Source organism: Styela clava, chromosome 7, assembly GCF_964204865.1.
Source record: "Styela clava chromosome 7, kaStyClav1.hap1.2, whole genome shotgun sequence".
Classification (NCBI taxonomy): domain Eukaryota; kingdom Metazoa; phylum Chordata; class Ascidiacea; order Stolidobranchia; family Styelidae; genus Styela; species Styela clava.
Genome location: NC_135256.1, coordinates 14,934,362 through 14,960,369, shown reverse-complemented (window position 1 = coordinate 14,960,369; position 26,008 = coordinate 14,934,362). Strand labels below are relative to the sequence as shown.

The window sequence follows — 26,008 nt, the reverse complement described above, 5'->3', positions numbered from 1 at the left end:
GCATAATATCCAGCACGCATTCAAAATCTCAATAATAGCACAGCTTACTCGCTTGTTAACGGTATCTGCAGTAACGGTATGTGTTTTACGGGTGGAAACTGGATACCTTTAACACTGACAGTTCAAATAAGACTTAACAAAATTATGATGTGATCGTATATACATGACCATATAATTTATGCCGACAATGTCCTTCGTATACGAGGTTTCTAAAATATAGCATACTCAAACATAACGTATAAAACGATTGCCCAATTGTTGGGATTTCATGTTTTTAAAAAAAGAATGAAGTTGATTCCTATCGTCCAAATATACTTCTGAACAAAAATCTGAAGGTTACTTTCAAACAAATTTCAAGGTTGTGTTTTTTCTTGTTTGCACGTTAATATCGCAACGAAAGCAATCAACAGTTTTATCAAGAATCCTGTCATCGGTTGAAACAACGGTTAAATCGAGTGGTTTAGCCCAAATCTTATATATTATATAACTCAAGCGAGGCAACGCTCAGTTAATGGACGCAAGTTGGTTGCCGCATTTTGCAGTGCTTCCCAACCAGTGGTTCGCGACCAACATATTAGAAAGAATAGGTAACGAAGTAAAAGAATTGCTACGTTGCGTGTGAGTTTGTCTCCCACCAAGCCTCAACTTGATCTGATAATATACAGTATGCAAGCTCAAGTTTCATATTTCAATAGTAAATTTCATGGGAATACATTTTTTTTTTCATATATCAAAATCACATTGTGGGTCGCACAGAAATAGGACAATGAAAGTGGGTCGCGAACTGGACAATGTTGAAATACAGTGGCTAACCTAAACCCCCTTCCTGCATAAAACTTGAGAAATTTTGTTTAGGCATTTGGGAATTAATTAAATTCAGCTTGACGATAAATAGCTTGATTATTTCAATAAATTCACTTCACTTTTCACTTCCTTTTTTAAATTCGATATCCAGATTTTCATATATAGCTTGCCACCGCTTCTTTACATATCTGTGGCCATATGTAAGTTTGTATAAATTAATACCATATTTTCAGGCCAATGAACAAAGAACAAGCAGCCTACCTCTTTCTTTGGCAACACCATTTGACTTTTTATTTGCTCTCCTGATTCTGAAAAGAGTTTTTAGCTGTTTTATTTCAATCAGTTATTGTATCGCCTGATATTCTGATCATGAAATCGAAGTCAAGTGATATAGTGCTATGAAATCCATTCACTAAACACCAAAGTCAGGTTGCCGAACACGTAATTCAGCTATTCATACAAGCAATGCGAACACTCTGATGATGTCGTCATAAAACATTTATTAAATAGTCGAGGCAAGGCCAAGTACTCACTTCCGAGTTCGCACGCACGTTCAACGTTGATCAATATAATTAGACAGTTTTAGTCTAGTTCTAGTAGTCTGCCAAATCTGATGACTTGCTATCTCTAAATGATACAGTCGATTTTTCAAAAACCGTCTAAAATTTGTGTCGCATATCAATTCCATCATAATGATTAATATCAACGGTATCACTTGTAGTCGTCTAACTGAAGTTGCAAACGTCTGTGCGATGACGTCATCAAAATTAAAAATTGCGGACCTTGTAGTTCCGCGTTCGCGTGCGTTACGTTTTGGTTGTCAGGCAAAGTCGTGAAGACCGCGGTACCGGTAGTCTGCTGTGAACGATTGCATACCCGAAATACTTCATGTCCATATTTTTGATCATTGCTCACTTGTTTAGACTAGATAAATGTAAACAGAATTTCGAGGTGTAGAGTCTAAAGACGATCGTGATAGTAAAGAATATTTCTGTGCTGAACGCAGTTTTACAAATGCAGCAGGTGGCAGAATCTATGTATAGACTAAATATCTTTTAGTGCTTCAGTGATGCTTGCATCTTTTGTTTCCATCTATTAAAAAATGTTATGTAAAAGCGTTTGCTTCGTAGTTACACTATCCGGCGTCCACTATTTCATTATTTTATCGTTATAGTTGCATATGCATGTAGGCGGGTTACAGCAGGGATACAACTGCTTCATGTGTGGCTTATCAACTTCTGATTTCACAGACACGATTGATAGTTTGTGGGATTGCAATAAATCTTCAACAGTTTCAAGTAAGTTCTCTAATTCTTGATTCGTTGTATCTAATGAAACCAGTTCTTCCGGATCAGCATCAAGATCAAATATTAAAGGCGGATCATGCTCTGTCCCTCTATTTTGGAAACCGAAAAGTTGTTGTAACATCGAGAAAGAACCGTAATAACAGCGATCTTCTTTGAGTCCATCCATGACGTCTTCTATAAAATAAAAGATTCCGGATTGGGTTATATTATCTTTCCATCCACGTTCATAAGCATTCTTTGAAGTGCACCCATGATATCTGGACTCTGGATTTTGGTACCCGTATACAGATTGCAATCAATGACAATTGCATACACGATTGTTTGCACCCACGGACGTTAAGAACCATGTATGTATACACCTACGACATTTACAACCGTGGATATTTGCAACCATACGCAATTGCACCCACAAACATTTGTACCCAGGACAATTGCAACCAGGTCCATTTGCACCGAGGACATTTGCAACTACGGTGGACTTCAGCAACCATGGACATTTTACTAATATATATTTGCGCCATTCACACCCATTAGTAATTATCAACATCTTTATTCCAAGTCTTTCGTAGAATAATAAAGTAAAACTCTTAAATTATATGAAGGGCAAACATCGTGATTCAACTTACTCATAAGTGACATCGTGCGATAGTGAATTTTATATCGATCATAACGAGCAGCAGTCAATAAATCTCCGTAATAATAAAACAGCACTTCGTGTGGAGACTTGCTGTTTTCACCTTTCAATATTCCGCTAATATCCTTTCCATCAATAGACAACTGCTTGAATGTTGTGGAATTTAGCAAACCTAGAAATAAGATTGAAAGGTTTGAGCTTAAATAATTTAATCAGAATGTGAAAAAGTTGTTCCATATATTTTTCACTGAATATTGGTGGTTGAACTGCACAGACTTCAATCTCATTAGAGTAAACGTGCTGTGGTTTTTAGCTGCAATGAATGGTTTTGACTTCTAACCATTATCAAGCATTTAAAATAAAATTCGACAAGTCGAATTGAAATATGGGTGCTCCATAAGTATGGGCACTAAGATGTCGCACGACCTGAATCCTAACCGTACACACATATTGTGTTTAGGTTGTGCGCCATCTTGGTGCGCATACTTCAGGAGGTCCGAAATATGTATTCGAAAAAATGATATACATATACCGCAATGTTGCGGATGCATTTTAATTGATTTTATACATTATATGTTCATGAGAAGGGCAGCCGTTCTACTGAAATATTGACAAACGTCGAAAAATTGCAAAAAGCCTGGCCACAATCACCAAATTGTTCTTTGGACCAATCTATGTTAAATCGTTGCTCGAAACATGACTATTTCGAGCTAAACTGCTAAATCCACACAGCACCCAATGTTTAATATTTGAGTAGATAAAAATTGTCGAGCCAATTCATTTGCTACAAAACAATATTTTACTTGCAAACTTGATAATAGTCGGAAACAAATCCATTGTGCTCAGTAACGAATCGCAGACAATTTTCTGTGGAATGGTTCCAGGCCACCATGCCACTGCTGGAACACGAATCCCTCCTTCCCACGTCGTTGTTTTTCCTCCACGAAAAAAACCTGTGGAACCACCATTCCCGCAACCGTCTTTTAAAGGTCCCTGGTCCGATAGAAAAACTACCAACGTGTCTTTTTCAATCCCAAGTTCGATTAAATATTCGAGAACTTCTCCAATTCCCCAGCCCATTTCATTAATGGCATCCCCATATATACCTGTGTGTGGAAGAATGTTACATGTTGGCAATAGGGCAACTGTGTTAGATAACAGCAGATTATTTCATTTTACTGATCTGCCGAGCACTAATTTGGTTTCGCAACACAGTGTCCATATGCCATTTATATCTTTCTTCATTGATGAAGGTTATATTTTTCAATAAGAATTAACACTCTCTCCCTCTTTTCAGAGGATGTGTGACAACTATGGCTACGTACCTCTCTTGGATTTGCCAAGAAACGCGGTGCTGGCAAATACTGCAGAATGAGTTTGTGGAAAAGACAAAAGGAAGAAGAATGGTTGATCCTTGTTTTCACGGATAAATGCTTTTGTCTCGTTAACGAGTCTACCTGTCAGAGTGTTGAGGTTGATTGGTTGTTCCACAATTGTATCATTATGATACAGAAAACATCCTTTCATCTGCGGTATTGTATACTAAAATATTTAAAATCAAACATCAATATATTTCTACGATAGACATCACATAATATTAATTATGAAGAATTAGGAGAACGCTTCTCGATTTAGGATCAGAGAAATGACTGCCACCCTTCTGCGAGAATTTTTCGAGTGCCAAGACTTTTGTTTCACTTTTATCATATCACTAAACAAATATCCTTACCGTTATCGCGCTGTTTTGTCAACCCATACAGGCTTGACGGCATTTCAACCTCTGTTTCAGCATTTGTGTTAATTAAAACGTAAACGTCCAATATTCTATACAATCTCTAGTCATTGTGGCATCCCGTAGTATATTTCGTTTTTGTTTTTTCCTTGAATTTTGTTTCTATGATTGTGTTTAATTACTTGAATGTTTATTATCGAGTTATTCCGTTGCTATATTTACTGCTTTAATTCAGCTGCAAGGTGTCGTTGACTAGAACAGTGTTTCCCAAACTTTTTTGTACCATCCTACAGTAATTTATACAACTTCATCGCCCCCCGGCACTACAAAAAAATGTAAAGTCATAAACGAATATATTGCAGACCAAATAAACAAGAAGACAAATCATAGTTCATAGTGTGTTTTAATGAGATGGATAAGCTTTGTGGTCTTCAGCGAGTTTTTATTAATATCTGGTGACATTTTCGTCGGCACAATCTCAAATTACCCCGTTTATTGATTGAAAGGCAATTTCGTTGTAAGAGGTCGGAAATGAAAGAATCCAGAGTTCTACCTCCTCACAAAATCGCCGGGTACTTGCGTGATGACCTGCACCAAAATACATCATATCGATCTTCGGTAAAATTCATCTTCGATTCCTTCGATTCTACGGCTACATAATATACATTCCTTAACGAATTTTCAATCTGACGATGGCTTGGATTGTTTTGCGATAACGTCATATAGAGTAGTTAAAGACCAAGTGTGTAAGCGGCTATGGCACCTTTGTTTATCGATATATATATCTTCCCAGTTGGATGGCACTAATGGCTCGTTTAAAAGGGCTGGCAGAGCGCATTTCAGAAAAATAAACAAATCGTTTGTATCACATCTTTGTATACTACAACACTCAAAAAATAGATTTACTCCAATGTTTCTCTATTCAACTCTTGAAAATACAGCGCGGGCCACTCGAAATGCTTCCACGGGCCACATATGGCCCACGGGTTGAACGACCCTGTTTCCACTCCGGAAGAAGTGGATTTTATTGTGAAACAATTAATGAAGAGTAGAAGGCCTTATATTTTCGAGTCTTTAGCGAAGCTCAATGTTAAAGGTGGTTTTGATCTTATTGTTAATCGCAGTATTATGTCACTATCCAGGGGGGTATTTTTAGATGATGTATTTGTCGGTGCGTTGCGACGATGGCGTAGACAGAATCCACCTCCAGGTAAAAAAGATATCATACTGATAAAAGTATTTAGAATTGTTTACAATATTCAGGCATTTCTATCAAAAATGGAAAATTCGACAAAACGTAATAATCTTATGTAGAACCAATTCTTACGTAATTTGATAAAAACTACGGAAAAATGAAAGCTTATGTTTTGGTGACCAAATTGTCCATAAGGCTTAATATTAGGAATTTCCTTTCCATTTTTCCACGTAGAATGCGTTTTACATGGCTTGAGTCTATTAGGACAAATGTTAGCTTCAGTTAGGTAATAAATTCCCTGTATCAAATGATAGCCTATACATAATAATGTTGAGGTACCACCGCTCGAACATTCCAAATGTAAATACTATAATGCTTGATTTTTGATAAACAAATTTAATTTGTCCATAAAAACGCGACCATTCTTTTTACTTATTTTTATTTTGTGGGCAAATTCTATCCTTTTGTTTTCAAATTTAGAATCATAATTTTTATATATGAATAATAGCCAATAATAATACCATAATAGCAATAATTCTATAGCGCTGAAAAACCCTAATCATGTCTCACGTTTAATATTTTATAGATTTAGGTTTTCATGAAAACCACCGTGGTTTATGTTGCGGGGCCGGGTAACAAACTTTCACTGCTTGAATCATATGTGAACTGCCGCCCGTGGAACAAATGCGGTCCGCAAAGAAAAATTGTTCGTCCGCGGAGAAGTGCCAATTTTGAATCGTGTTCCCGCGAAACGGATTTTCAGTTTAAGTAATCTGGTAATTCAAATCCCTTTGCGTGGCAAAGCCTATACCAGTACCTGAGTGCCACTGTCATATTAGCAAAATTAGCTAGCAAAATACAGAATGTAATAAAAACGTTTTTCTCACTGACTTCGTTTAAAGTCGGTGTGACAATAAATTTGAATAGCAGTTATCAATTTATGCGTTTCAACCCAACATTTTTGCAAGGACCCCTAACAATGCAATAACACCCATAACAAAAAGGAACAATTTTTTGTGCCTGCAACTACAGTAGAAACTCTACCTACGAAATTAATTTGTTCCGGAAGCCCTTCCGTATATATATAGAAAATTACGTAAGTGCGGATGCATTTTAACTGTAAATACCCTAATCCGCCCCCACAAAACTCGGACAAATAAGATTAATAAAACCCGTAACAAATACCTGTTAGAATCAGATTTTGGCATAATGAATAGAAAATGTACAAATGAAAAGAAGAAAAATCAGAGAAATACAAAATAAAAACTACGAACTGTATGTTTGTTTACCTTTGGCGTTGGCCGACTAGGCTAGACTAAACGGAAATAGCGGAGAGTGGGAGGACGGCGGTCGTAGGTTAATTAAAGGAAGCGGCAAAAGTTGACAACTGAAAGAGAACGTAATGTACGAAAATGAGCACACACACACATGAAATTCAAATCCCCCCCGATATTCTGAGGAATTTTTATACTCAATCTACTAATTTGTATATTTGGATTTATTAGGACAGAACTTGTAATGGTGAGCTTTGAAGCCAGCTCATTCGGTTGTCAACTACTATCCTAATTCTGACCTTTTTTGGATCACAAGCCCACATTTGTGAATGAGGTAAAGTAGTTCCAACGTAATCAAATCCGTAACGGTGAGGCAAGTATACGCCATCTGTAGCAGACTTTTCATTAATACCTGTGAAAGAGTAGGGAAGTGATATTATGGAATTTAATACTGCGCCATGCGCCACAATATTTTGTACGTGATTTTGATCAATGGCGGTGAAAATCACCCGTAGTTCATGACCTAAAAGTATTCACAGCATGGCTACTTTATTAGACATAAAAAAATACCTACAAGTATCCTATTGTATGTTTTCACGTCTGATGCTTTCTGTTAATAGTTATTTTATATTGACTCTCCTTTACGTACCCAAGTGCCATTTCCCGTTCATACCGGTAATATACCCCCCGTGCCGCAGGACTTCGGCTATGGTTGTTTCATCATGACGCAATCCTCCAGATGAACTTGGTGCAAATGCAAGTCCTTTGCCAAACACGCCGGTTCGAATTGGATAACGACCTATAAAGAAATAGAGAGTTGTTGCTGCCGTGATTATTCACAGTGAAATGCACAACCACTGTGGCGGCGCGTCAATAGGGCCAACCGGGCCAATGCCCCGGTTGTTTTTTCGGTATAATAAAAAATATTCGAAAAATACCTCAATATCGGTTGCACAGACTGTCTACACTAGCCATATTCTCCCGACATGGTTCATTTTTCGCTCGCAAAGCCTTCGCCGAACGTCGACGGGGCGACGCCGATTTTGCCCCGGTTGCTCATTGTATATCGTATTCTCTCTTTTATCTTCCACTCGCCGCGTTTGTCTCGTTTGTTTTCTGTTTCTTTTACTAAATCATCGGGGCCGATCGGAGCTAGCCCCAAAATTATGACGACGCAATGCCGACGTTTCTTACAACAACGTGTTGACATATTCACGCATTCCTTCTCGTTCGTTGGTTGCTTGAAGAGTTGATAGTTTCCTCGCCTTCGTTTTTGTCGCTTGTTTCGCTATTTGATTCAGTTAGAGACCTTTAGTCCATTTGCTTTCGATTTTCCACATTCCTTTCGAGCTCCTCACTTCTTTCCGGCTTCGCATTTCTTAGCCTTAGACCTCATAATGAATAAGGTTGATGCACTACTTCGCACTCCGTTTTCGCAGCTGCCGCTGGAACAAAAATTAGAGGTACAACGTCTTGGGTCTTATCAACCAAAAAATTGTTCACTGGAACAATCCCATGACGGAGGAAAGCGTCGGCGTGCATTCTGCGCAGAAACTTGGTATAAAAAACACGAATGGTTGTGTTACAGCGAGGACAAAAATGCACTTTTTTGTTTTTATTGCCTACTTTTTGCTACCGCCCGTGACTTACGTTGGTGTAAATTTGGTTTTAGAGATCTTAAACATCTTTCCGAGCGTGCCAGGGATCATCAATCTTCTATGGAGCATCTGGACAATGCAGTAAAATACCGAACATTCGGAAATGTTAATATTGCAGCACAGTTGGATGAAGGACGCGCGGTTTCTATTCGTCGGCACAACCAAAACGTCGAGAAAAACCGCCATGTTCTCGGTCGATTGATAGATGTTTTGAAGTTCATTGGTTGTCACGAGCTGTCCCTCCGTGGGCACTATGAACGGGCTGGCTCTTCTAATAGAGGGGTATTTTTGGATATGGTGGAATACACAGCATCCCTAGATACAGTATTGAGAGATCATCTTGATGCCGCAACTGTTTAGATAGGGACATCTAAGGATATCCAAAATGATTTGCTCGACTCAATGTATAAAATTTATTTACAACATTTGGCTCCGGGAATTGAGAATTGCCAGTTCCTTCCGATTCAGTCTGACGAGACAACTGACATCACGTGCGTTTCCCAACTGGCTGTGATTTTTCGGTTTGTGAAAGATGGTAAACCTACCGAGAGATTTCACAGCTGTGTACCAATCGCTGATCGCACGGCTTGCGGGATATCGGCTGTACTGAAAGAAGTGTTACAGCCTTACAACGCGAAGTCAAAATTGATAGCTCAAACTTATGACGACGCGGCAGTCATGAGTGGGTCGAAACTCGAAACATGGTGTTCAAGTTTATATAAAAGAAGATTTTCCTCATGCGCATTTTTTACATTGTTATGCACACCAATTTAACCTCGTTAATAAAAATATGTGTCTTGATACCCCTCTCGTCCGTATATTTTTTGCAAATGTTCCGGGGTTTTCTTCATTTATTTTCGTTTCGCCGAAGCGCTCTGACCTCCTTCGCCAGATATGTAGCCGCCGTCTCCCAGCTTGTGCACCAACACGTTAGAACTTCCAATCACGCGTGGTGCAGGGCGTGTCCGAAATTAGGTCTGAGCTCATTGAGTGTTTCAATGGCATTCAGAGCTCTCCGGTTTGGGACGAACGCTCTGTGAGGGAGGCGGCAGGTCTAAAGCGTCTGCTAGAAGATGGTGAGTTTTCATTTTTTCTCTCTTTTTTCTCCACAATATTCTATCACGTGGATGTATTATACGGCGCATTGCAGTCAAGGCTAATGGATGGAGCGTCTGTGCAGTCGTGTATTTCAGACTTCTGCGATGCTGTATCTCGTATCCGGGAAACAATAAAATACGACGACACATGGAGTGCTTCTTTACGCCGCGGGCAAACAACGCAGCGTTTGATTTTGTCTGCAAAGGAATACTGTGAAATTCTGGTGAATCAAATAGGCGATCGTCTGCGCACTGAACACCTTGCCGCGTTCTCTTTGATTAACCCCAAAAATTTTTCAAAATTTGCACGTCAATTTCCCATCCATTTGTTGGCTACTGTCTCCAAATTTTACCCCATGATAAACGTGGGTAAATTGGAAAATGAATTGCGATGTATATACACCAATCAAACTTTTTTGAACATCACATCAACTTGCGCGCTCTATGGGTTCCTCATAGATAACACTCTAGTAACTACCTTTGCGGCGTCTGCAAAATTTCTGGACATCATTTTGACGACGCCTATTTCTTCCGCCGACGCAGAGCGAACATTCAGCACGCTGAAGCGTATTAAAACGTATCTCAGAAACACAATGAAGCAAGATAGATTAAATTCCTTGGCTGTTTTATCCATTCACAGAGACGTTATTTCTGGGATGCATGACTTTAATCAGCGCGTTATTGAGCATTTTGCTTCCAAGAAACCGCGGCGTGTTGCATATATGTTCAAGCAGTAGAAGTATAGCAGCATATATATCTATGAGTGAGCGACGCATGTCCTTATCTTTGCATTAGCTTTCCTTTCTTCATAGTAACGTTTTAAACCTTATTTTAGGTTTTGTCTGCTTTCCCAAAGTTTCTGTTAATATGTCATTGTATTTATCTGGGTAAATATTGCCTTTCCTTTTGAAAGAGGTTTCAAAATAAACTATGTCTATATTTATTAATCCATTGACTTGGACCGGTTTTAAAGACACTTTCTTATCGTTAAAAATTGTCGCTTTTGCCGATTGGTTGTTACCGATGGAATGGTTTTTATACTCATAAAATGATGGGAGAACTTACAGCGCTCATCCTGTCCCCGTAGATGGGGGTGACTTGGTCCCGCAGTAGCTTGCCCCGGTTGTCAAAATGACCACGCGCCGCCACTGAGTCAACCAGTAATAAACAAACGGCATTGTTTAGTTCAAACTATATAATTTTGACAAAAAACTACATAGTATGCTTCTTACTGTGTACGTATGCATGTGTGTCTGTTTGCCTCAAAATTTAACAGCGTATGTATATCATTCACAAATATAACAGCAGTGTAGGACTGCTGCGATACAATATATCAATATAAGAAATAACAAAAAATTACAAGTAAAACTCTATTACAATACACAAGACAGAACGTACGGCACAAATCTCGGTATTCCCACAAAATTACGCAAGTGGGTTTACAACATTGCACAATTACACGCTACCTACTAACGAACAACGAATAAAATACCCAGGGATTTACATACTAAAAAGAACATAAGAATGGGCAACCACTTGGTATTTTTGTGGTATTCGTGCCAACGCGTTGATCAATATTCATCAGGATGTGACAATATGATATAGTTATTCTTCTTCTTTACATTTTCATATTGGTATGTATATTGGTAGAGGGCATTTCTGTCTGTGATATCACATTTATGTGATTTAGTAAATGGCAAAAGTTTTAAAGTATTTATCGAATGCCAAGAGCGTGTACCCTGGGGATTTGATACGCGCGTGAGAAATCCGAAACAAAAATTTTACATTCAAAACATTTTGTTCCGTAAATGCTTAAACCCGTATTCTTTCCGAAAAATGGAAAATTTTTTGCAGTATATACTATAAAAAAATTAAAGAAAAGATTTAAAGAAAACATTCAACAAAAGAAATATAAATTTTATGGCACAGAGAAGATTTCGATACCATACGGTTGTGGATCGCTTCATACACCACTCCTCTGTATCCCGCATGCTATATTCTGACAAAACATTTTACTTGGTCAATTTTGTTTTTTTGCCAATTGATCCTATTACTCTATTCTGTAGTATTCAGTGAAATCTGGACCATCAAGATTGTGTTGTGTTTTTTTTTTATATTCCTTTAACTACGAAAATAAATTTTTCCATTGGAGGATTCAATTTTACCCCGCTACTGCCTTTCTCAATCTTGTATATAATATATACTGTAACATTTTCAATTTTTGCTCATATTGCTAATGTTTTTATCAATCTATAGTAGGCCGAAATTCGCGTTCATGCGTGGATTAGCACTAGATTATTGTGATAAGGTGCTGTATATACGAGATAATCTAAACAATTTTGCAATGAGACGTGGAAGTTGAGTTATTTGAATCTTTTCGATACCATTCAGTTCAATCGAATAGAATAAGTACATTTCATGGTCCCGTGAACAAATTTAATACTAAAAGCGTTATTCCAATCGCAGATTTTCATTTATCATATAATAGAATAAGATACTGGATATTGTATACATCACATATATCTACCGGATATTCTGGCGTGCCAACTACTTTTGTATAAAAAAGTTATTTTCATTTATTTACTCTGCTTTGTTTCCCTAAAGTATAGAAATGAATTATTTGTTGCTTATGTAGTACTGAATATTCTTCTGAATAACTTTCGATCTTCAGTTAGTCAAGAAAATCATGCACAGAAAAGTGGAATTGGAAAAAATTAATTTTACTGAAGGAAATAGCAACTTTTGATGCATTTAGTAATTTACCTGTCAAAATTGCTGCTCTACTTGGTGAACATATAGATGATGGGCTGTGCAAATTTGTGAACTTAATCCCTTCCATGACCATTCTATCTACTGCTGTCCATTCTTGCGTTGGGTGTCCATAGGCTTGAAAGTCAGCATATCCGACGTCAGCAGCAAGAATAATAATGATATTAGGTCGACCACCTCTTGCGACTTCTGAAGTAACGTCTGGCAATATAACAAAATACCACACCAAAATAACACCAGACACAACTGACAAAGATGTAAGCACAACAACAGTTAACGCAATATTTATTGTTTCCATATTATATCACCTGAAATATGCAAAGCCAACGAAAAGTACTTGGAAGGTGCAAATAAAACAGCAATGGCCACTAAAATAATCTGGTACTAAGATACGATTTTCTAATATTTTCATCGACTGAAGTCTCGAATCTCTTAAGACTTTGTATACTTTCCGCGAATAAACTATTTCAAAACTAGCCATTAGGCGAAACAAAGGGTAAACGTGTTATAGACTTGACCACTTCTGCGTGCATTTCAACGTTCATTTCTGTTTTTCAATTCAGTAATCAATTTGGTGATCCTCACACAAATAAATTTTTTACTAGAGGCTTTGTTTGCTATCCTGATTTCGTAATCACTTATTATTTTTTGTTTTATTTTTAAAATTATTTTATTGGCCACAATGCTGATTATGGAGTCAAAATAAATTATATATATATATATATGATAATATATCACCAGGGATCTATTCACACTAAACTAAAAAGTCACGAAAACGTAATCCGGTATTTCCAAAACAATGGCAAAAACTGTGAAACGTCTCGTCATACCATCTGTTCAATCAACTGTAAATCTGAAACTGCCGTTATATAGTAGATTTTGTGATTATCGTCCACTGCTCTAGTTAAATTTTAAAGTCGGTTTGCTCTGTGTCTGCAATTCTTGTAGGCCCGGATAGTTATTGTTAACGACGATAACTTGATGAATAGGCATAGCCAATGGAATTGTCAATATATACATATATCAATATTGGTTATAACTTGGATCAGATGTTCTAAACCTTTATTCTCTTATTTACTCATATGTAAATTTCAAAAGTAACATTTATCCCCCATTTTTGGACACGATATGGACCTATGCATGGGTGCCGCCAGGATTTTCAAAAGGGAGGGTTAAAATCGAAAATTCCCATCCCTTTTGAAACAGTTGCGCATTTTGCGCTCGTTAACAGAGCGACATTTTCAGCGTATAATGTATTTTATGACAAGTAAAATATTCAATTCATGGCAACTACGAGCATCTAAAATGTGTTTTTATATTAATTAAATTGTTTTCGAATTCTACAAATGTACAATCTACAAATCGATTTCTACTTGCAACACCCACTCCGCTCTGTTGAACCGCTAGAAATGTCCCCAAGTTTTCTATCAAATCCCACAGAGTAAAATTTATTTTTAGTTCAATTAAAACTATTTGGCTATACTATTAATCATCTTATGTATGTATCATCACAATCCGGGAAAAAGTCAACGCCAAACAAACATAATGTATAGACACACGAAATTTTGCGATTTACAATGCCTAAAGCATTTTTAATTTAACGCCGGTCTCATACGACACAATTTATATTGTTTTCTGTTTTATTTTAAGTATATATGTATATATATAGATATGGATATTTTATATTGCCGCTCTTTAATCAAAAATATTGCGTCGCCGATTCATTTCTTTATTTGTCTCATCTTGCCATCTTGCCATTCAATTACCAATCTTTCAAGTATTCGAGATTTGATTCGAAAAATATTCGATCCAATTCAGAAACCACTAGGTATTTGAAAATGCCCTGCATTAATTGCGAACAAATGTTTATGGAATTATGATAAATCTTCGAGGCAACTAAGAAAAGGATTCGTATATTGATCCGTATATCCAATAGTTTCACATGAGTACACATATATGTGCCACAATAAAGATCAGTATCTGAATATAATCACTGTACATGGACGATATTCGGAGAGTATATAAAGCATTAAAGCAAACATCGAAGATGTATATTTTTATGATACGCTGTCGTCCATGCATCGATTTTGAACTGCGTGCGAGTGCGGGTAATCATTAGAAGAATCAATTGAATCTGTGCACATTTGAGACTCTTATAGCAAAATCCCCACCATTATCTAGAAAAGAACTTGTACGACAATCGTTATCAATGTCCTCATCTTATCCAGACTATCCGATCGATCTCAATCTATCGATATAATTATATTTGGACATTTTCTATCAATAGAAAAATCTGTAGAAGCGGATTTTACTCGCTGTGTATAGCATACATTTATGATCGGGAAAGAGAAAAATTATTTTGAAATGTTTTTACATAAACTGGAAAAAGGATCTTTTTTGGGACTCGGAGAACTTATAGTCCATTTCGATGTAAAGTTGATCAAACTTAGTGTTTATTATTAGTAGTTTCTTTGCAGTAATGGGGGTTTCAAGAAATACACTCACCCCCTTTCTTTCGTGATGTTGTTCTCGGACAGCGTCATCAACATCGTGAATACTTCATTTCAATACAAATATAATTTTTTCGTTGTAAGCGAAAAAGTCATGAATGAAAGGGTTAGGAATACGCTCGCCACCGCACCTCTAATTACCCTGTGCATTATGTACGCGAGGATTGCTGGACTCCTCTCCGCCACAGCGTGCATGAGTGATTAGGCACGAGGTGATCCAGGTATTAAGTTAACTAGGATCCAATCCTCAAGGCAATGAAAATCTAAAGTATGATTCACATCCGCTTGGTGGCACACTATGAAAGTGTTATTTCGATTTTAGCGGCGGTCTGAGTCCCATACATAGCCCATACATAGGTACACCCAAAGTGGCTATAAATCGTGCGTACCTACCCCGTTTTGTTCGTGTTTCCCAGCTGCTGGAAAGGAATATTTGCTTTATTTCAGCTGTAGTATTACTATTGTTTTTCTGTTTTTAGTAGTATTCAAGAGATATTTATACAAACAATATAAAATAAACTATACAACAGACAGAGCGTTAGATGTAACGTTACAAAGCACATCAGTTTAGGTTATAGATAGTACAATTCAATAGAACTTCAATGCTCAAATAGTAGGGAGTAGGGACAATGGTTTTTGTTTGAGTAGCATGCTGTTCAATTTATTTCCATTGTTGCTACCTACTTTTTCTTCTGCTCATCCCAGGATACCACCTAGGTAAAGCTAGCGGCCACTTCCAGCGGACAGTTACCAATTTTTCCAAATTTGAACCCGCCATGTTCCACGACAATTGTCGCGAATTCACTTAATTGCGGCTACATGGATGCAAAAAATTAGGCGATTCTCCCTTTTAGAAACTGACGACAGACATGAAACATAATAAAAAACAAAAATGATTGAAACAACACATTTTTTCCTCGATAAAATGAATTATTGCTGAGAAGCTCATTTATCGACGAAATCTAAAATTTAACTGAGTTGAAGCGTAATTTATGCAAGAAATAATTTTTACTCATCCAATTCATTAATACAGTGAATTTGATGAAGATATATAAAACATATATTAAATTTTAAAACAATTCCACTATGCGGAAAGTTGGGAAATACCCCCAAATTAAAGGAAAATTTTTAAGAAATTGTCAATATAACTCAGTTAAAGCGTAATTTATGCAGGAAATAATATTTTCTCATCCAATTCATTAATACAGTGTATTAAGTAGACAAATATAAAATACATATTAAAATTTAAAAAAAATCCACCGTGCGGAAAGTAGAAAAATTCCCCCCGGTTTAAGAAAAAAATATAGGAAATCTCCAATTTAACTCAGTTAAAGCGTAATTTAGGTAAGAAGGAATTTTTTCTCATCCAATTCATTATTGCAATGTGTTTGGTGGACAAATATAAAATACATATTAAAATTTAAAAAAAATCCACCGTGCGGAAAGTAGGGAAATTCCCCCCAATTTAATGGAAATATTTAAGAAATCGTCTATCCAACTCAGTTAAAGCATAATTTATGCAAGAAAGAATATCTTCTCATCCAATTCATTAATACAATGTATTTGGTGGACAGATATGAAATACATATTAAAATTTAAAAAAAATCCACCGTGCAGAAAGTAGCAAAATTCCCCCCAATTTAATGGAAATATTTAAGAAATCGTCTATCGAACTCAGTTAAAAAATAATTTATGCAGGAAAGAATATTTTCTCATCCAATTCATTAATACAGTGTATTTGGTGGACGAATATAAAATACATATTAAAATTTTAAAAAAATCCACCGTGCGGAAAGTAGGGAAATTCCCCCCAATTGATGAAAATATTTGAAAAATCGTCTATTTAACTCAGTTAAAGCGTAATTTATCCAAGAAAAAATATTTTCTCATCCAATTCATTAATACAGTGTATTTGGTGGACAAATATAAAATACATATTAAAATTTAAAAAAAATCCACCGTGCGGAAAGTAGGGAAATTCCCCTCAATTGAAGAAAAAAATATAAGAAATTGTCAATTTGACTCAGTTAAAGCGTAATTTAGATAAGAAGGAATTTTTTCTCATCCAATTCATTAATGCAGTGTGTTTGGTGGACAAATATAAAATAGATATCAAAATTTAAAAAAAATCCACCGTGCGGAAAGTAGGGAAATTCCCCTCAATTTAATGGAAATATTTAAGAAATCGTCTATCCAACTCAGTTAAAAAATGATTTATGCAAGAAAGAATATTTTCTCATCCAATTCATTAATACAGTGTATTTGGTGGACAAATATAAAATCCATATCAAAATTAAAAAAAAATCCACCGTGCGGAAAGTAGGAAAATTCCCCTCAATTGAAGAAAAAAATATAAGAAATCGTCAATTTGACTCAGTTAAAGCGTAATTTAGGTAAGAAGGAGTTTTTTCTCATCCAATTCATTAATGCAGTGTTTTTGGTGGACAAATATAAAATACATATTAAAATTTAAAAAAAATCCACCGTGCGGAAAGTAGGGAAATTCCCCCCAATTGAAGAAAAAAATATAAGAAATCGTCAATTTAACTCAATTAAAGCGTAATTTAGGTTAGAAGGAATTTTTTCTCATACAATTCATTAATGCAGTGTGTTTGGTGGACAAATATAAAATAAATATTAAAATTTAAAAAAAATCCACCTTGCAGAAAGTAGGGAATTCCCCCTCAATTTAATGAAAATATTTAAGGAATCGTCTATCCAACTCAGTTAAAGCGTAATTTAGGTAAGAAGGAATTTTTTCTCATCCAATTCATTAATGCAGTGTGTTTGGTGGACAAATATAAAATACATATTAAAAGTTAAAAAAAATCCACCATGCGGAAAGTAGGGAAATTCGGTACTCTCGAAATATGGACACAAAGATGACGCACAACCTGAATATAAAAGGTGTACCAGGATAGGTTCAGATTTAGAATCTAGATTGTACGCTTTTGGGAGCGCAGGGAATAACCCATTTATGCAAAAAATAATTTTTTCTCATCCAATTTATTAATACAGTGTATTTGGTGGACGAATATAAAATACATATTAAAATTTCAAAAAAATCCACCGTGCGGAAAGTAGGGAAATTCCCCCCAATTTGATGAAAATATTTGAGAAATCGACTATTTAACTCAGTTAAAGCGTAATTTATCCAAGAAAGAATATTTTCTCATCCAATTCATTAATACGTTGTATTTGGTGGACAAATATAAAATACATATTAAAATTTAAAAAAAATCCACCGTGCGGAAAGTAGGGAAATTCCCCCCAATTGAAGAAAAAAATATAAGAAATTGTCAATTTGACTCAGTTAAAGCGTAATTTAGGTGAAAAGGAATTTTTTCTCATCCAATTCAATAATGCAGTGTGTTTGGTGGACAAATATAAAATTTAATAGATATCAAAATTTAAAAAAAATCCACCGTGCGGAAAGTAGGGAAATTCCCCTCAATTTAATGAAAATATTTAAGAAATCGTCTATCCAACTCAGTTAAAAAATGATTTATGCAAGAAAGAATATGTTCTCATCCAATTCATTAATACAGTGTATTTGGTGGACAAATATAAAATACATAATAAAATTAAAAAAAAATCCACCGTGCGGAAAGTAGGGAAATTCCCCTCAATTGAAGAAAAAAATATGGGAAAACGTCAATTTGACTCAGTTAAAGCGTAATTTGGGTAAGAAGGAGTTTTTTCTCATCCAATTCATTAATGCAGTGTTTTTGGTGGACAAATATAAAATACATATTAAAATTTAAAAATAATCCACCGTGCGGAAAGTAGGGAAATTCCCCCCAATCGAAGAAAAAAATATAAGAAATCGTCAATTTAACTCAGTTAAAGCGTAATTTAGGTAAGAAGGAATTTTTTCTCATCCAATTCATTAATGTAGTGTGTTTGGTGGACAAATATAAAATACATATTGAAATTTAAAAAAAATCCACCGTGCGGAAAGTAGGGAATTCCCCCTCAATTAAAAAATATATATAAGAAATCGTCAATTTGACTCAGTTAAAGCGTAATTTAGTTAAGAAGGAATTTTTTTCTCATCCAATTCATTAATGCAGTGTGTTTGGTGGACAAATATAAAATACATATTAAAAGTTAAAAAAAATCCACCATGCGGAAAGTAGGGAAATTCGGTATTCTCGAAATATGGACACAAAGATGACGCACAACCTGAATATTAAAGGTGTACCTGGATAGGTTCAGATTTAGAATCTAGATTGTACGCTTTTGGGAGCGCAGGGAATAAATGACCGTCTCACTGCTACTGTTCCCGACAGACAACTCAATAACAATTCTACCTCTACATGATTCCAAATGGGATATAAAAGTATAATTTATTCAATCTCAAGCAATTAAGTAATTTTTATAATTCGTTTGTAACTGTTCTCAAATTTTTTGATCGACACATACTTTCAGACTATTATTTACTCCTTTCAACTGATGACAAAGAATCGCCGTGATGTTTACGTTATGGATAGTTATATTGCTGGTTGTATTTTTCACCAACATACCAGCATGCATCACCATCTAATGACTGATGTAAGTCAATCTTTCAATCTTTGATGTTTTTAATTTTTCAGGCGGATAGGAAACAACCAATAAATATATCCGAGGCTCGAGAACCCCGGTGTAATTGATATGTATAAGTTGATTTCATGATTACTTTTGTTACAAAAATATGAAAAAAACAATTTGACGCCGAACACCTCGGATTTGAATATAAAACTGCTGGAATATACTTGCGGAACTATGATCGAAAACCATTGGTATAAACAAAATTAGGGTTGGAAAAATCGACATTGTTTTTTTATCTAAAAAATCCATATTCATCTTTCCTACAACACTTTAATATCATACTTATATCATCTCATTTGTTTTACAGTTAAATTTAGGAAACTATAGTGTGATTGTTTCTGCGTGCAGGATAAATGGAAATCACTGGGTTCTTTTGGTGAGGATGAAGTTTTGTTTTGAAATTTTAATAATATTCAATAAATAAAAAATTGTTGTGGCAAAATTACATATTGCTTTTTTGTATTTGATTCTTCATTTTGATTCGAACAAAATATCTTTGCAATTCATTGACACAACGAGAAATAATTACTACTTTCTGAATTCGTATGGAAGTTCAATTGAAGAGACCACTCACGCATGTAAAAATTATAAGTGAGTTCAATTCCTGAAATACATCTTATCGTTAGCCATTTCAACTACAAGCTAAAGTAGAAACTCAATAAACCTTTACTTCACTGTTGCCAGATCGCTTTCAAATCCTGGAGTGGATTTTTTAAAATTATCTTCTTTACAGTTATCCAGTCCTTTATTTTTAATATTCTATTTCTCTTGTTGAAAGTATTCGGCTGTTTTCGTAAAAACGTGTCCTGTTCTTACAAATAATATATGAACTACATAATCACATTGTACCAGTAACAAACTGTATTTACAATTGGAATGACATTGACAATTGTGAAAGACATTGAAATTGAATGAAAAGTATTGATTTTTAAAAATGAAGTTACATGAAAAGTATATTAGTAAAACTGAATTTACACACGTTACAACACACAGAAACTGGATGAATTTACGAAAAGAATGCGAAAACTGGACACCAACGGTTACTGAACATCCCATTCAGAGGGATGGATCCAGTTGTGGAATTTACGTGATAAAGGTATATAGGAAGTCATACAAATTTAATTATCCATACATCAGTATATGTTCTTTGTCAATTTATTCACAAGAAATTGTTCCATAAGAATTGATTAATTCATTTTCATATACCAAACAACATTCTCATGATTTTCTTCACACTATTTTGCGTTATTTTGAAACAACTTATTTTGTCTATTGGTTCTTTGGCATATATTCGATTGCAGTTCGCTTGGATGATGCTGGAAACTAAAAGCATCCATGTTGTTTCACCAATCGATGAAAGGGCGAAAATTGCCAGTTGGGTGATTCAGAATTCCGGTATGACGAAATGAATATTTGATATTTAGATAATTATCTAAACATTACGCAGTTAAAAAATACATTTTTGACAGACTGCGTGGAGACGTACTGCAGTTTTTGTGGGGAGACGGGAGAAGGAGAATGGGTAAGTAACCTAATAGGTGTTCAATAAACATGCAATATATAATTTTATATTCATGTTATTTTGACTTTTTTTAAAGATTGGCTGTGATGTGTGTCCACGCTGGTTTCATGCTGGATGCTACAACGGAGATATTGCGGAGATATTGGACGTACTTTGGAAATGTCCAGCATACGAGGCCGGTTGGCATTAAAACGCATTTGATGTAAAAATAAGTTTCAAAGGGTTGCCACTTGACACTAACAAGTAGATCAAATGGCCATTTCCCGTTAACCTGTCCATTGAGTACAGAGCCATGAATATACAGTAGAAGCGCTACCCACGAAATTAATTCGTTCCGAAGACCCGTCGTTTTACATAAGGCGTTTTACCTGTAAATGCCCTAATCCGTTTTAAGTCCACGTAAAACTCGGACATCATTTTCGTATAAATTATATTAATGCTTAAAATCCAACAACTACATGTTAGAATTAGATTACAGCATAATAAATAAACAAAGAACATACGGAAAGAAGGAAGAACATAGTAATAACGAATAAAAACTAAGAACGGTATGCTTATGTACCTTTGTTTACCATCGTCATAATCAAATGATTGATTCCCAAATTACCGTCCGCCACTGATGGAGAATTAAGACCAGAAAACTTGTTTTATTTTTTAAGTCGGTTTTCACTTGATTTGAGTCGGCGCTAATCTTTCATGTCTGGTGTTATTATTTTAATTTTGCTTATTGATATCGCCAACTTAAAGTGAACGATATTGTCATCAACGACGTCGGGATAATGATAAAATCCGCGTTAGATATTAAATAACATTTAAAGGTCATTTTATAAACTCTTAATTGCAAGAAATGAAAAAAATTCCCGTTATGTTCGGTCACTATCGAAATTGAGGGTGAAAACAATTAATTGCGACACAATTTGCTTTCAGATTTATTGGAATAGACGATAATAATTGTGAATATTGTGTAATAATTGTAATTGCGCTTTTTGAATTTCTTTCATGCTGGCCATAATTTAGTGCCACGACGCGCACGGCTGAGTTCAATTGCGATAAAAAATAGAATGGCTGTGAATATTTTTTTTTAAATCGAAAGTTTGACGGCGCTAGGAAATGTGCGTCATATTCGGTATTCTCAAAAACACCAAAAAACGATATTCGAAGGTCGCAATATTCAAATATTAGGTTTGTATTGAACATCCCTGCATTAAATTAATCTAAAATGAACAAATATCACTATGCAAGTTTTCGGAAAAGAATTAATGGATTTTTCGTATCCAGAGCCTTTCGTACGTAGAGTTTCTACTGTATACAAGTTTTTCGTGATATTTTTTGCTTCCATTTTTTTGTGATTGGCGAATAAAAAACGATTTGTTGATTGATTCATGTGAAAACTTCATTTGGGAATTGAAAGTTTCTTCATACGTTTACAGTGATCGTAGCGGCTGCTATCGATCGTATCGTCGTTTCTTCCAACGTCTTAGTACGGTGTGCCATACTTCCTTTAGCTCTTTAATACAGTTTCACAGTCTTTCAAATTCTGAGATATTTTTTAACAACAGCATTAAACGGTTCGGCGACATACATATTCGACATAACAAATGAAGCGCCATAAGTGTCGAATCGTTACTAATCTTGATGACGCCACCTCATATGTTAAGGTTGACAATACTATTCTGATTTAGGCTGCTGATGTACTGGGTTAAGGCTGCACGTTCACCGAAGGTGACCCAAAGATACCAGCATAAGTTACTACTGAGGTTTTACGGAAGGTAGTGCTATATGGAGTGAGAGGGGGTGTTACGAGGTTGTAGTGTAAACCAATAAAATGAAATAAGAACATGATAAAACTTAATTTTTAGAAAATAATATTTAGTTATGGAGGCGAATGGGAATGATCAATAAATATGACAAGATTTCGCTTTAATTTATATAAATTTACGATTCCGTTGATTTTAACATAAGTTAGGGGAATTTCCCAACTTTCCGCACAGTGGAATATTTTTAAAATTTAATATTCGTTTTATATATCACCATCAAATACACTGTATTAATGAACTGGATGAGAAAAGATTCTTTCTTGCATAAATTATTTTTTAACTGAGTTGGATAGACGATTTCTTAAATATTTTCTTTAAATTGAGGGGAATTTCCCTACTTTCCGCACGGTGGATTTTTTTTAAATTTCAATATGTATTTCATATTTTTCCACCAAATACACCGTATTAATGAATTGGATGAGAAAATATTCTTTCTTGGATAAATTACGCTCTGAGTTAAATAGACTATTTCTCAAATATTTTCATCAAATTGGGGGGAATTTCCCTACTTTCCGCATGGTGGATTTCTTTAAATTTTAATATGTATTTTATATTCGTCCACCAAACACACTGCATTAATGAATTGGATGAGAAAAAATTCCTTCTTACCTAAATTACGCTTTAATTGAGTTAAATTGACGATTTCTTATATTTTTTTCTTCAATTGGGGGGAATTTCCCTACTTTCCGCACGGTGGATTTTTTTTAAATTTTAATATGTATTTTATATTTGTCCACCAAATACACTGTATTAATGAATTGGATGAGAAAATATTCTTTCTTGCATAAATCATTTTTTAACTGAGTTGGATAGACGATTTCTTAAATATTTCCAATAAATTGAGGGGAATTTCCCTACTTTCTGCACGGTGGATTTTTTTTAAATTATAATATGTATTTCATATCTGTCCACCAAATACATTGTATTAATGAATTGGATGAGAAAATATTTTTTCTTGGATAAATTACGCTTTAACTGAGTTAAATAGACGATTTTTCAAATATTTTCATCAATTGGGGGGAATTTCCCTACTTTCCGCACGGTGGATTTTTTTAAAATTTTAATATGTATTTTATATTCGTCCACCAAATACACTGTATTAATGAATTGGATGAGAAAATATTCTTTCCTGCATAAATTATTTTTTAACTGAGTTCGATAGACGATTTCTTAAATATTTCCATTAAATTGGGGGGAATTTCGCTACTTTCTGCACGGTGGATTTTTTTTAAATTTTAATATGTATTTCATATCTGTCCACCAAATACATTGTATTAATGAATTGGATGAGAAGATATTCTTTCTTGCATAAATTATGCTTTAACTGAGTCGGATAGACGATTTCTTAAATATTTCCATTAAATTGGGGGGAATTTCCCTACTTTCCGCACGGTGGATTTTTTTTAAATTTAATATGTATTTTATATTTGTCCACCAAACACATTGCATTAATGAATTGGATGAGAAAAAATTCCTTCTTACCTAAATTACGCTTTAACTGAGTTAAATTGGAGATATATTCCTATATTTTTTTCTTAAACCGGGGGGAATTTTTCTACTTTCCGCATGGTGGATTTTTTTTAAATTTTAATATGTATTTTATATTTGTCTACTTAATACACTGTATTAATGAATTGGATGAGAAAATATTATTTCCTGCATAAATTACGCTTTAACTGAGTTATATTGACAATTTCTTAAAAATTTTGCTTTAATATGGGGGTATTTCCCAACTTTCCGCATAGTGGAATTGTTTTAAAATTTAATATATGTTTTATATATCTTCATCAAATTCACTGTATTAATGAATTGGATGAGTAAAAATTATTTCTTGCATAAATTACGCTTCAACTCAGTTAAATTTTAGATTTCGTCGATAAATGAGCTTCTGAGCAATAATTCATTTTATCGAGGAAAAAATGTGTTGTTTCAATCATTTTTGTTTTTTATTATGTTTCATGTCTGTCGTCAGTTTCTAAAAGGGAGAATCGCCTAATTTTTTGCATCCATGTAGCCGCAATTAAGTGAATTCGCGACAATTGTCGTGGAACATGGCGGGTTCAAATTTGGAAAAATTGGTAACTGTCCGCTGGAAGTGGCCGCTAGCTTTACCTAGGTCAGGATACCATACCGTATAATTTTATTATTTTAATTTACATTGGAAAATCCATGACATGGTAAAATGGCTTCTCTTTGTACCTTATCATTCCCTATCCCTCTGTACCTTTATACCATTCTAATCTTCTGGCTGAAATGCAACCATAATACTGTAATAGGTTTTGTGGAAATGCTTTTTATTAATTTTTTTTATTTTTATTTTTTGAAACTTCATCGTTTTTGGCTGAATCCAGAATTCCAAAAAAAAAAACCTTACAATAGTGAGTCATTTGATACATACCTTTATCATATTTCACCAAAACCTGTAGGGTCACATTTTGGCCAGAACAGCCATAGACCACTTATAATATTGTCGCCCTTGAGTGGTGCATACCATATATGTACACACCCTTTAAACTTGACCATTCCCGCGTTTTATAGTATGTGGTATCATCACTCAATGGTGTTGTACATTCATCCAAATTCTTAATTTTTTTTTATTACTATATTCATATGCAGTGTGTTTCATGTTGTGTAGTGTCTCTATTTATAGATGTTGTTTTGTCTAACAAACTCCTTTGTACAAACAGTTTTGTACACTCCACCCTTATCCATGTTATCCCTGTTACCGCATCCACCCACCCTCCTTGCACAACTGCCTGTATAAAGGACCATATTGTACATATTTGATTTACCCTATTATAATTTATATATATCAAAAGGGGTGTATGCCGCACATTTGTGTTTTAGGCCAATATGGTCTTGTGCATACATCCCGTCTTCAGTATTTATAATTACTTACTCTTTTATATTGCTTTTACGAGACGAATAAACATACATACATACCGTAGTTTAGTTACCGATATCGGGTCTAGTATAGTTTAGTACCACATGCACTTCTGGTTGGCCTGGCTCAACAATTTTTGCATATGTCAATCCTAACCCCCACCTGACTACGTCACCGAAAAATTACGTCATTTGGACGTCACAGTGGCGTAATAA

General features: G+C 35.0%; 2 protein-coding genes across 2 annotated transcripts; one reads left to right on the top strand and one right to left on the bottom strand.

The window, feature by feature from the left end:
* Positions 1 to 994: 994 nt before the first annotated feature.
* On the bottom strand, positions 995 to 12,774 carry LOC120328619 (arylsulfatase-like). The gene is made up of 7 exons (XM_039395149.2): positions 12,465 to 12,774; positions 7,596 to 7,745; positions 7,246 to 7,358; positions 4,071 to 4,287; positions 3,549 to 3,851; positions 2,738 to 2,917; positions 995 to 2,285 (listed from the first exon to the last, which is right to left on the bottom strand). Exons 1-7 carry the CDS (start codon positions 12,766 to 12,768, stop codon positions 1,954 to 1,956), a joined length of 1,599 nt encoding a protein of 532 aa, XP_039251083.2. The 5' UTR covers positions 12,769 to 12,774; the 3' UTR covers positions 995 to 1,953.
* Positions 12,775 to 19,875: 7,101 nt separating this feature from the next.
* Positions 19,876 to 21,431, top strand: LOC120338846 (uncharacterized). The gene is made up of 5 exons (XM_078114175.1): positions 19,876 to 19,946; positions 20,564 to 20,666; positions 20,872 to 20,965; positions 21,040 to 21,092; positions 21,169 to 21,431. Exons 2-5 carry the CDS (start codon positions 20,571 to 20,573, stop codon positions 21,280 to 21,282), a joined length of 357 nt encoding a protein of 118 aa, XP_077970301.1. The 5' UTR covers positions 19,876 to 19,946; positions 20,564 to 20,570; the 3' UTR covers positions 21,283 to 21,431.
* The last annotated feature ends 4,577 nt before the right edge of the window (positions 21,432 to 26,008 follow it).

Bases quoted from the DNA above. Each gene is read 5' to 3' on its own strand.
- LOC120328619 (XM_039395149.2), bottom strand. From the start codon at position 12,768: ATGGAAACAATAAATATTGCGTTAACTGTTGTTGTGCTTACATCTTTG. The intron at 7,746-12,464 runs GTAAATTACTAA...ATTTCTTTATAG, and splicing joins TAGAGCAGCAATTTTGACAG to GTCGTTATCCAATTCGAACC. The intron at 2,918-3,548 runs GTAAAATATTGT...TCTTATTTCTAG, and splicing joins GACTATTATCAAGTTTGCAA to GTTTGCTAAATTCCACAACA.
- LOC120338846 (XM_078114175.1), top strand. From the start codon at position 20,571: ATGAATTTACGAAAAGAATGCGAAAACTGGACACCAACGGTTACTGAA. The intron at 20,667-20,871 runs GTATATAGGAAG...ATTCGATTGCAG, and splicing joins GTGGAATTTACGTGATAAAG to TTCGCTTGGATGATGCTGGA. The intron at 21,093-21,168 runs GTAAGTAACCTA...CTTTTTTTAAAG, and splicing joins AGACGGGAGAAGGAGAATGG to ATTGGCTGTGATGTGTGTCC.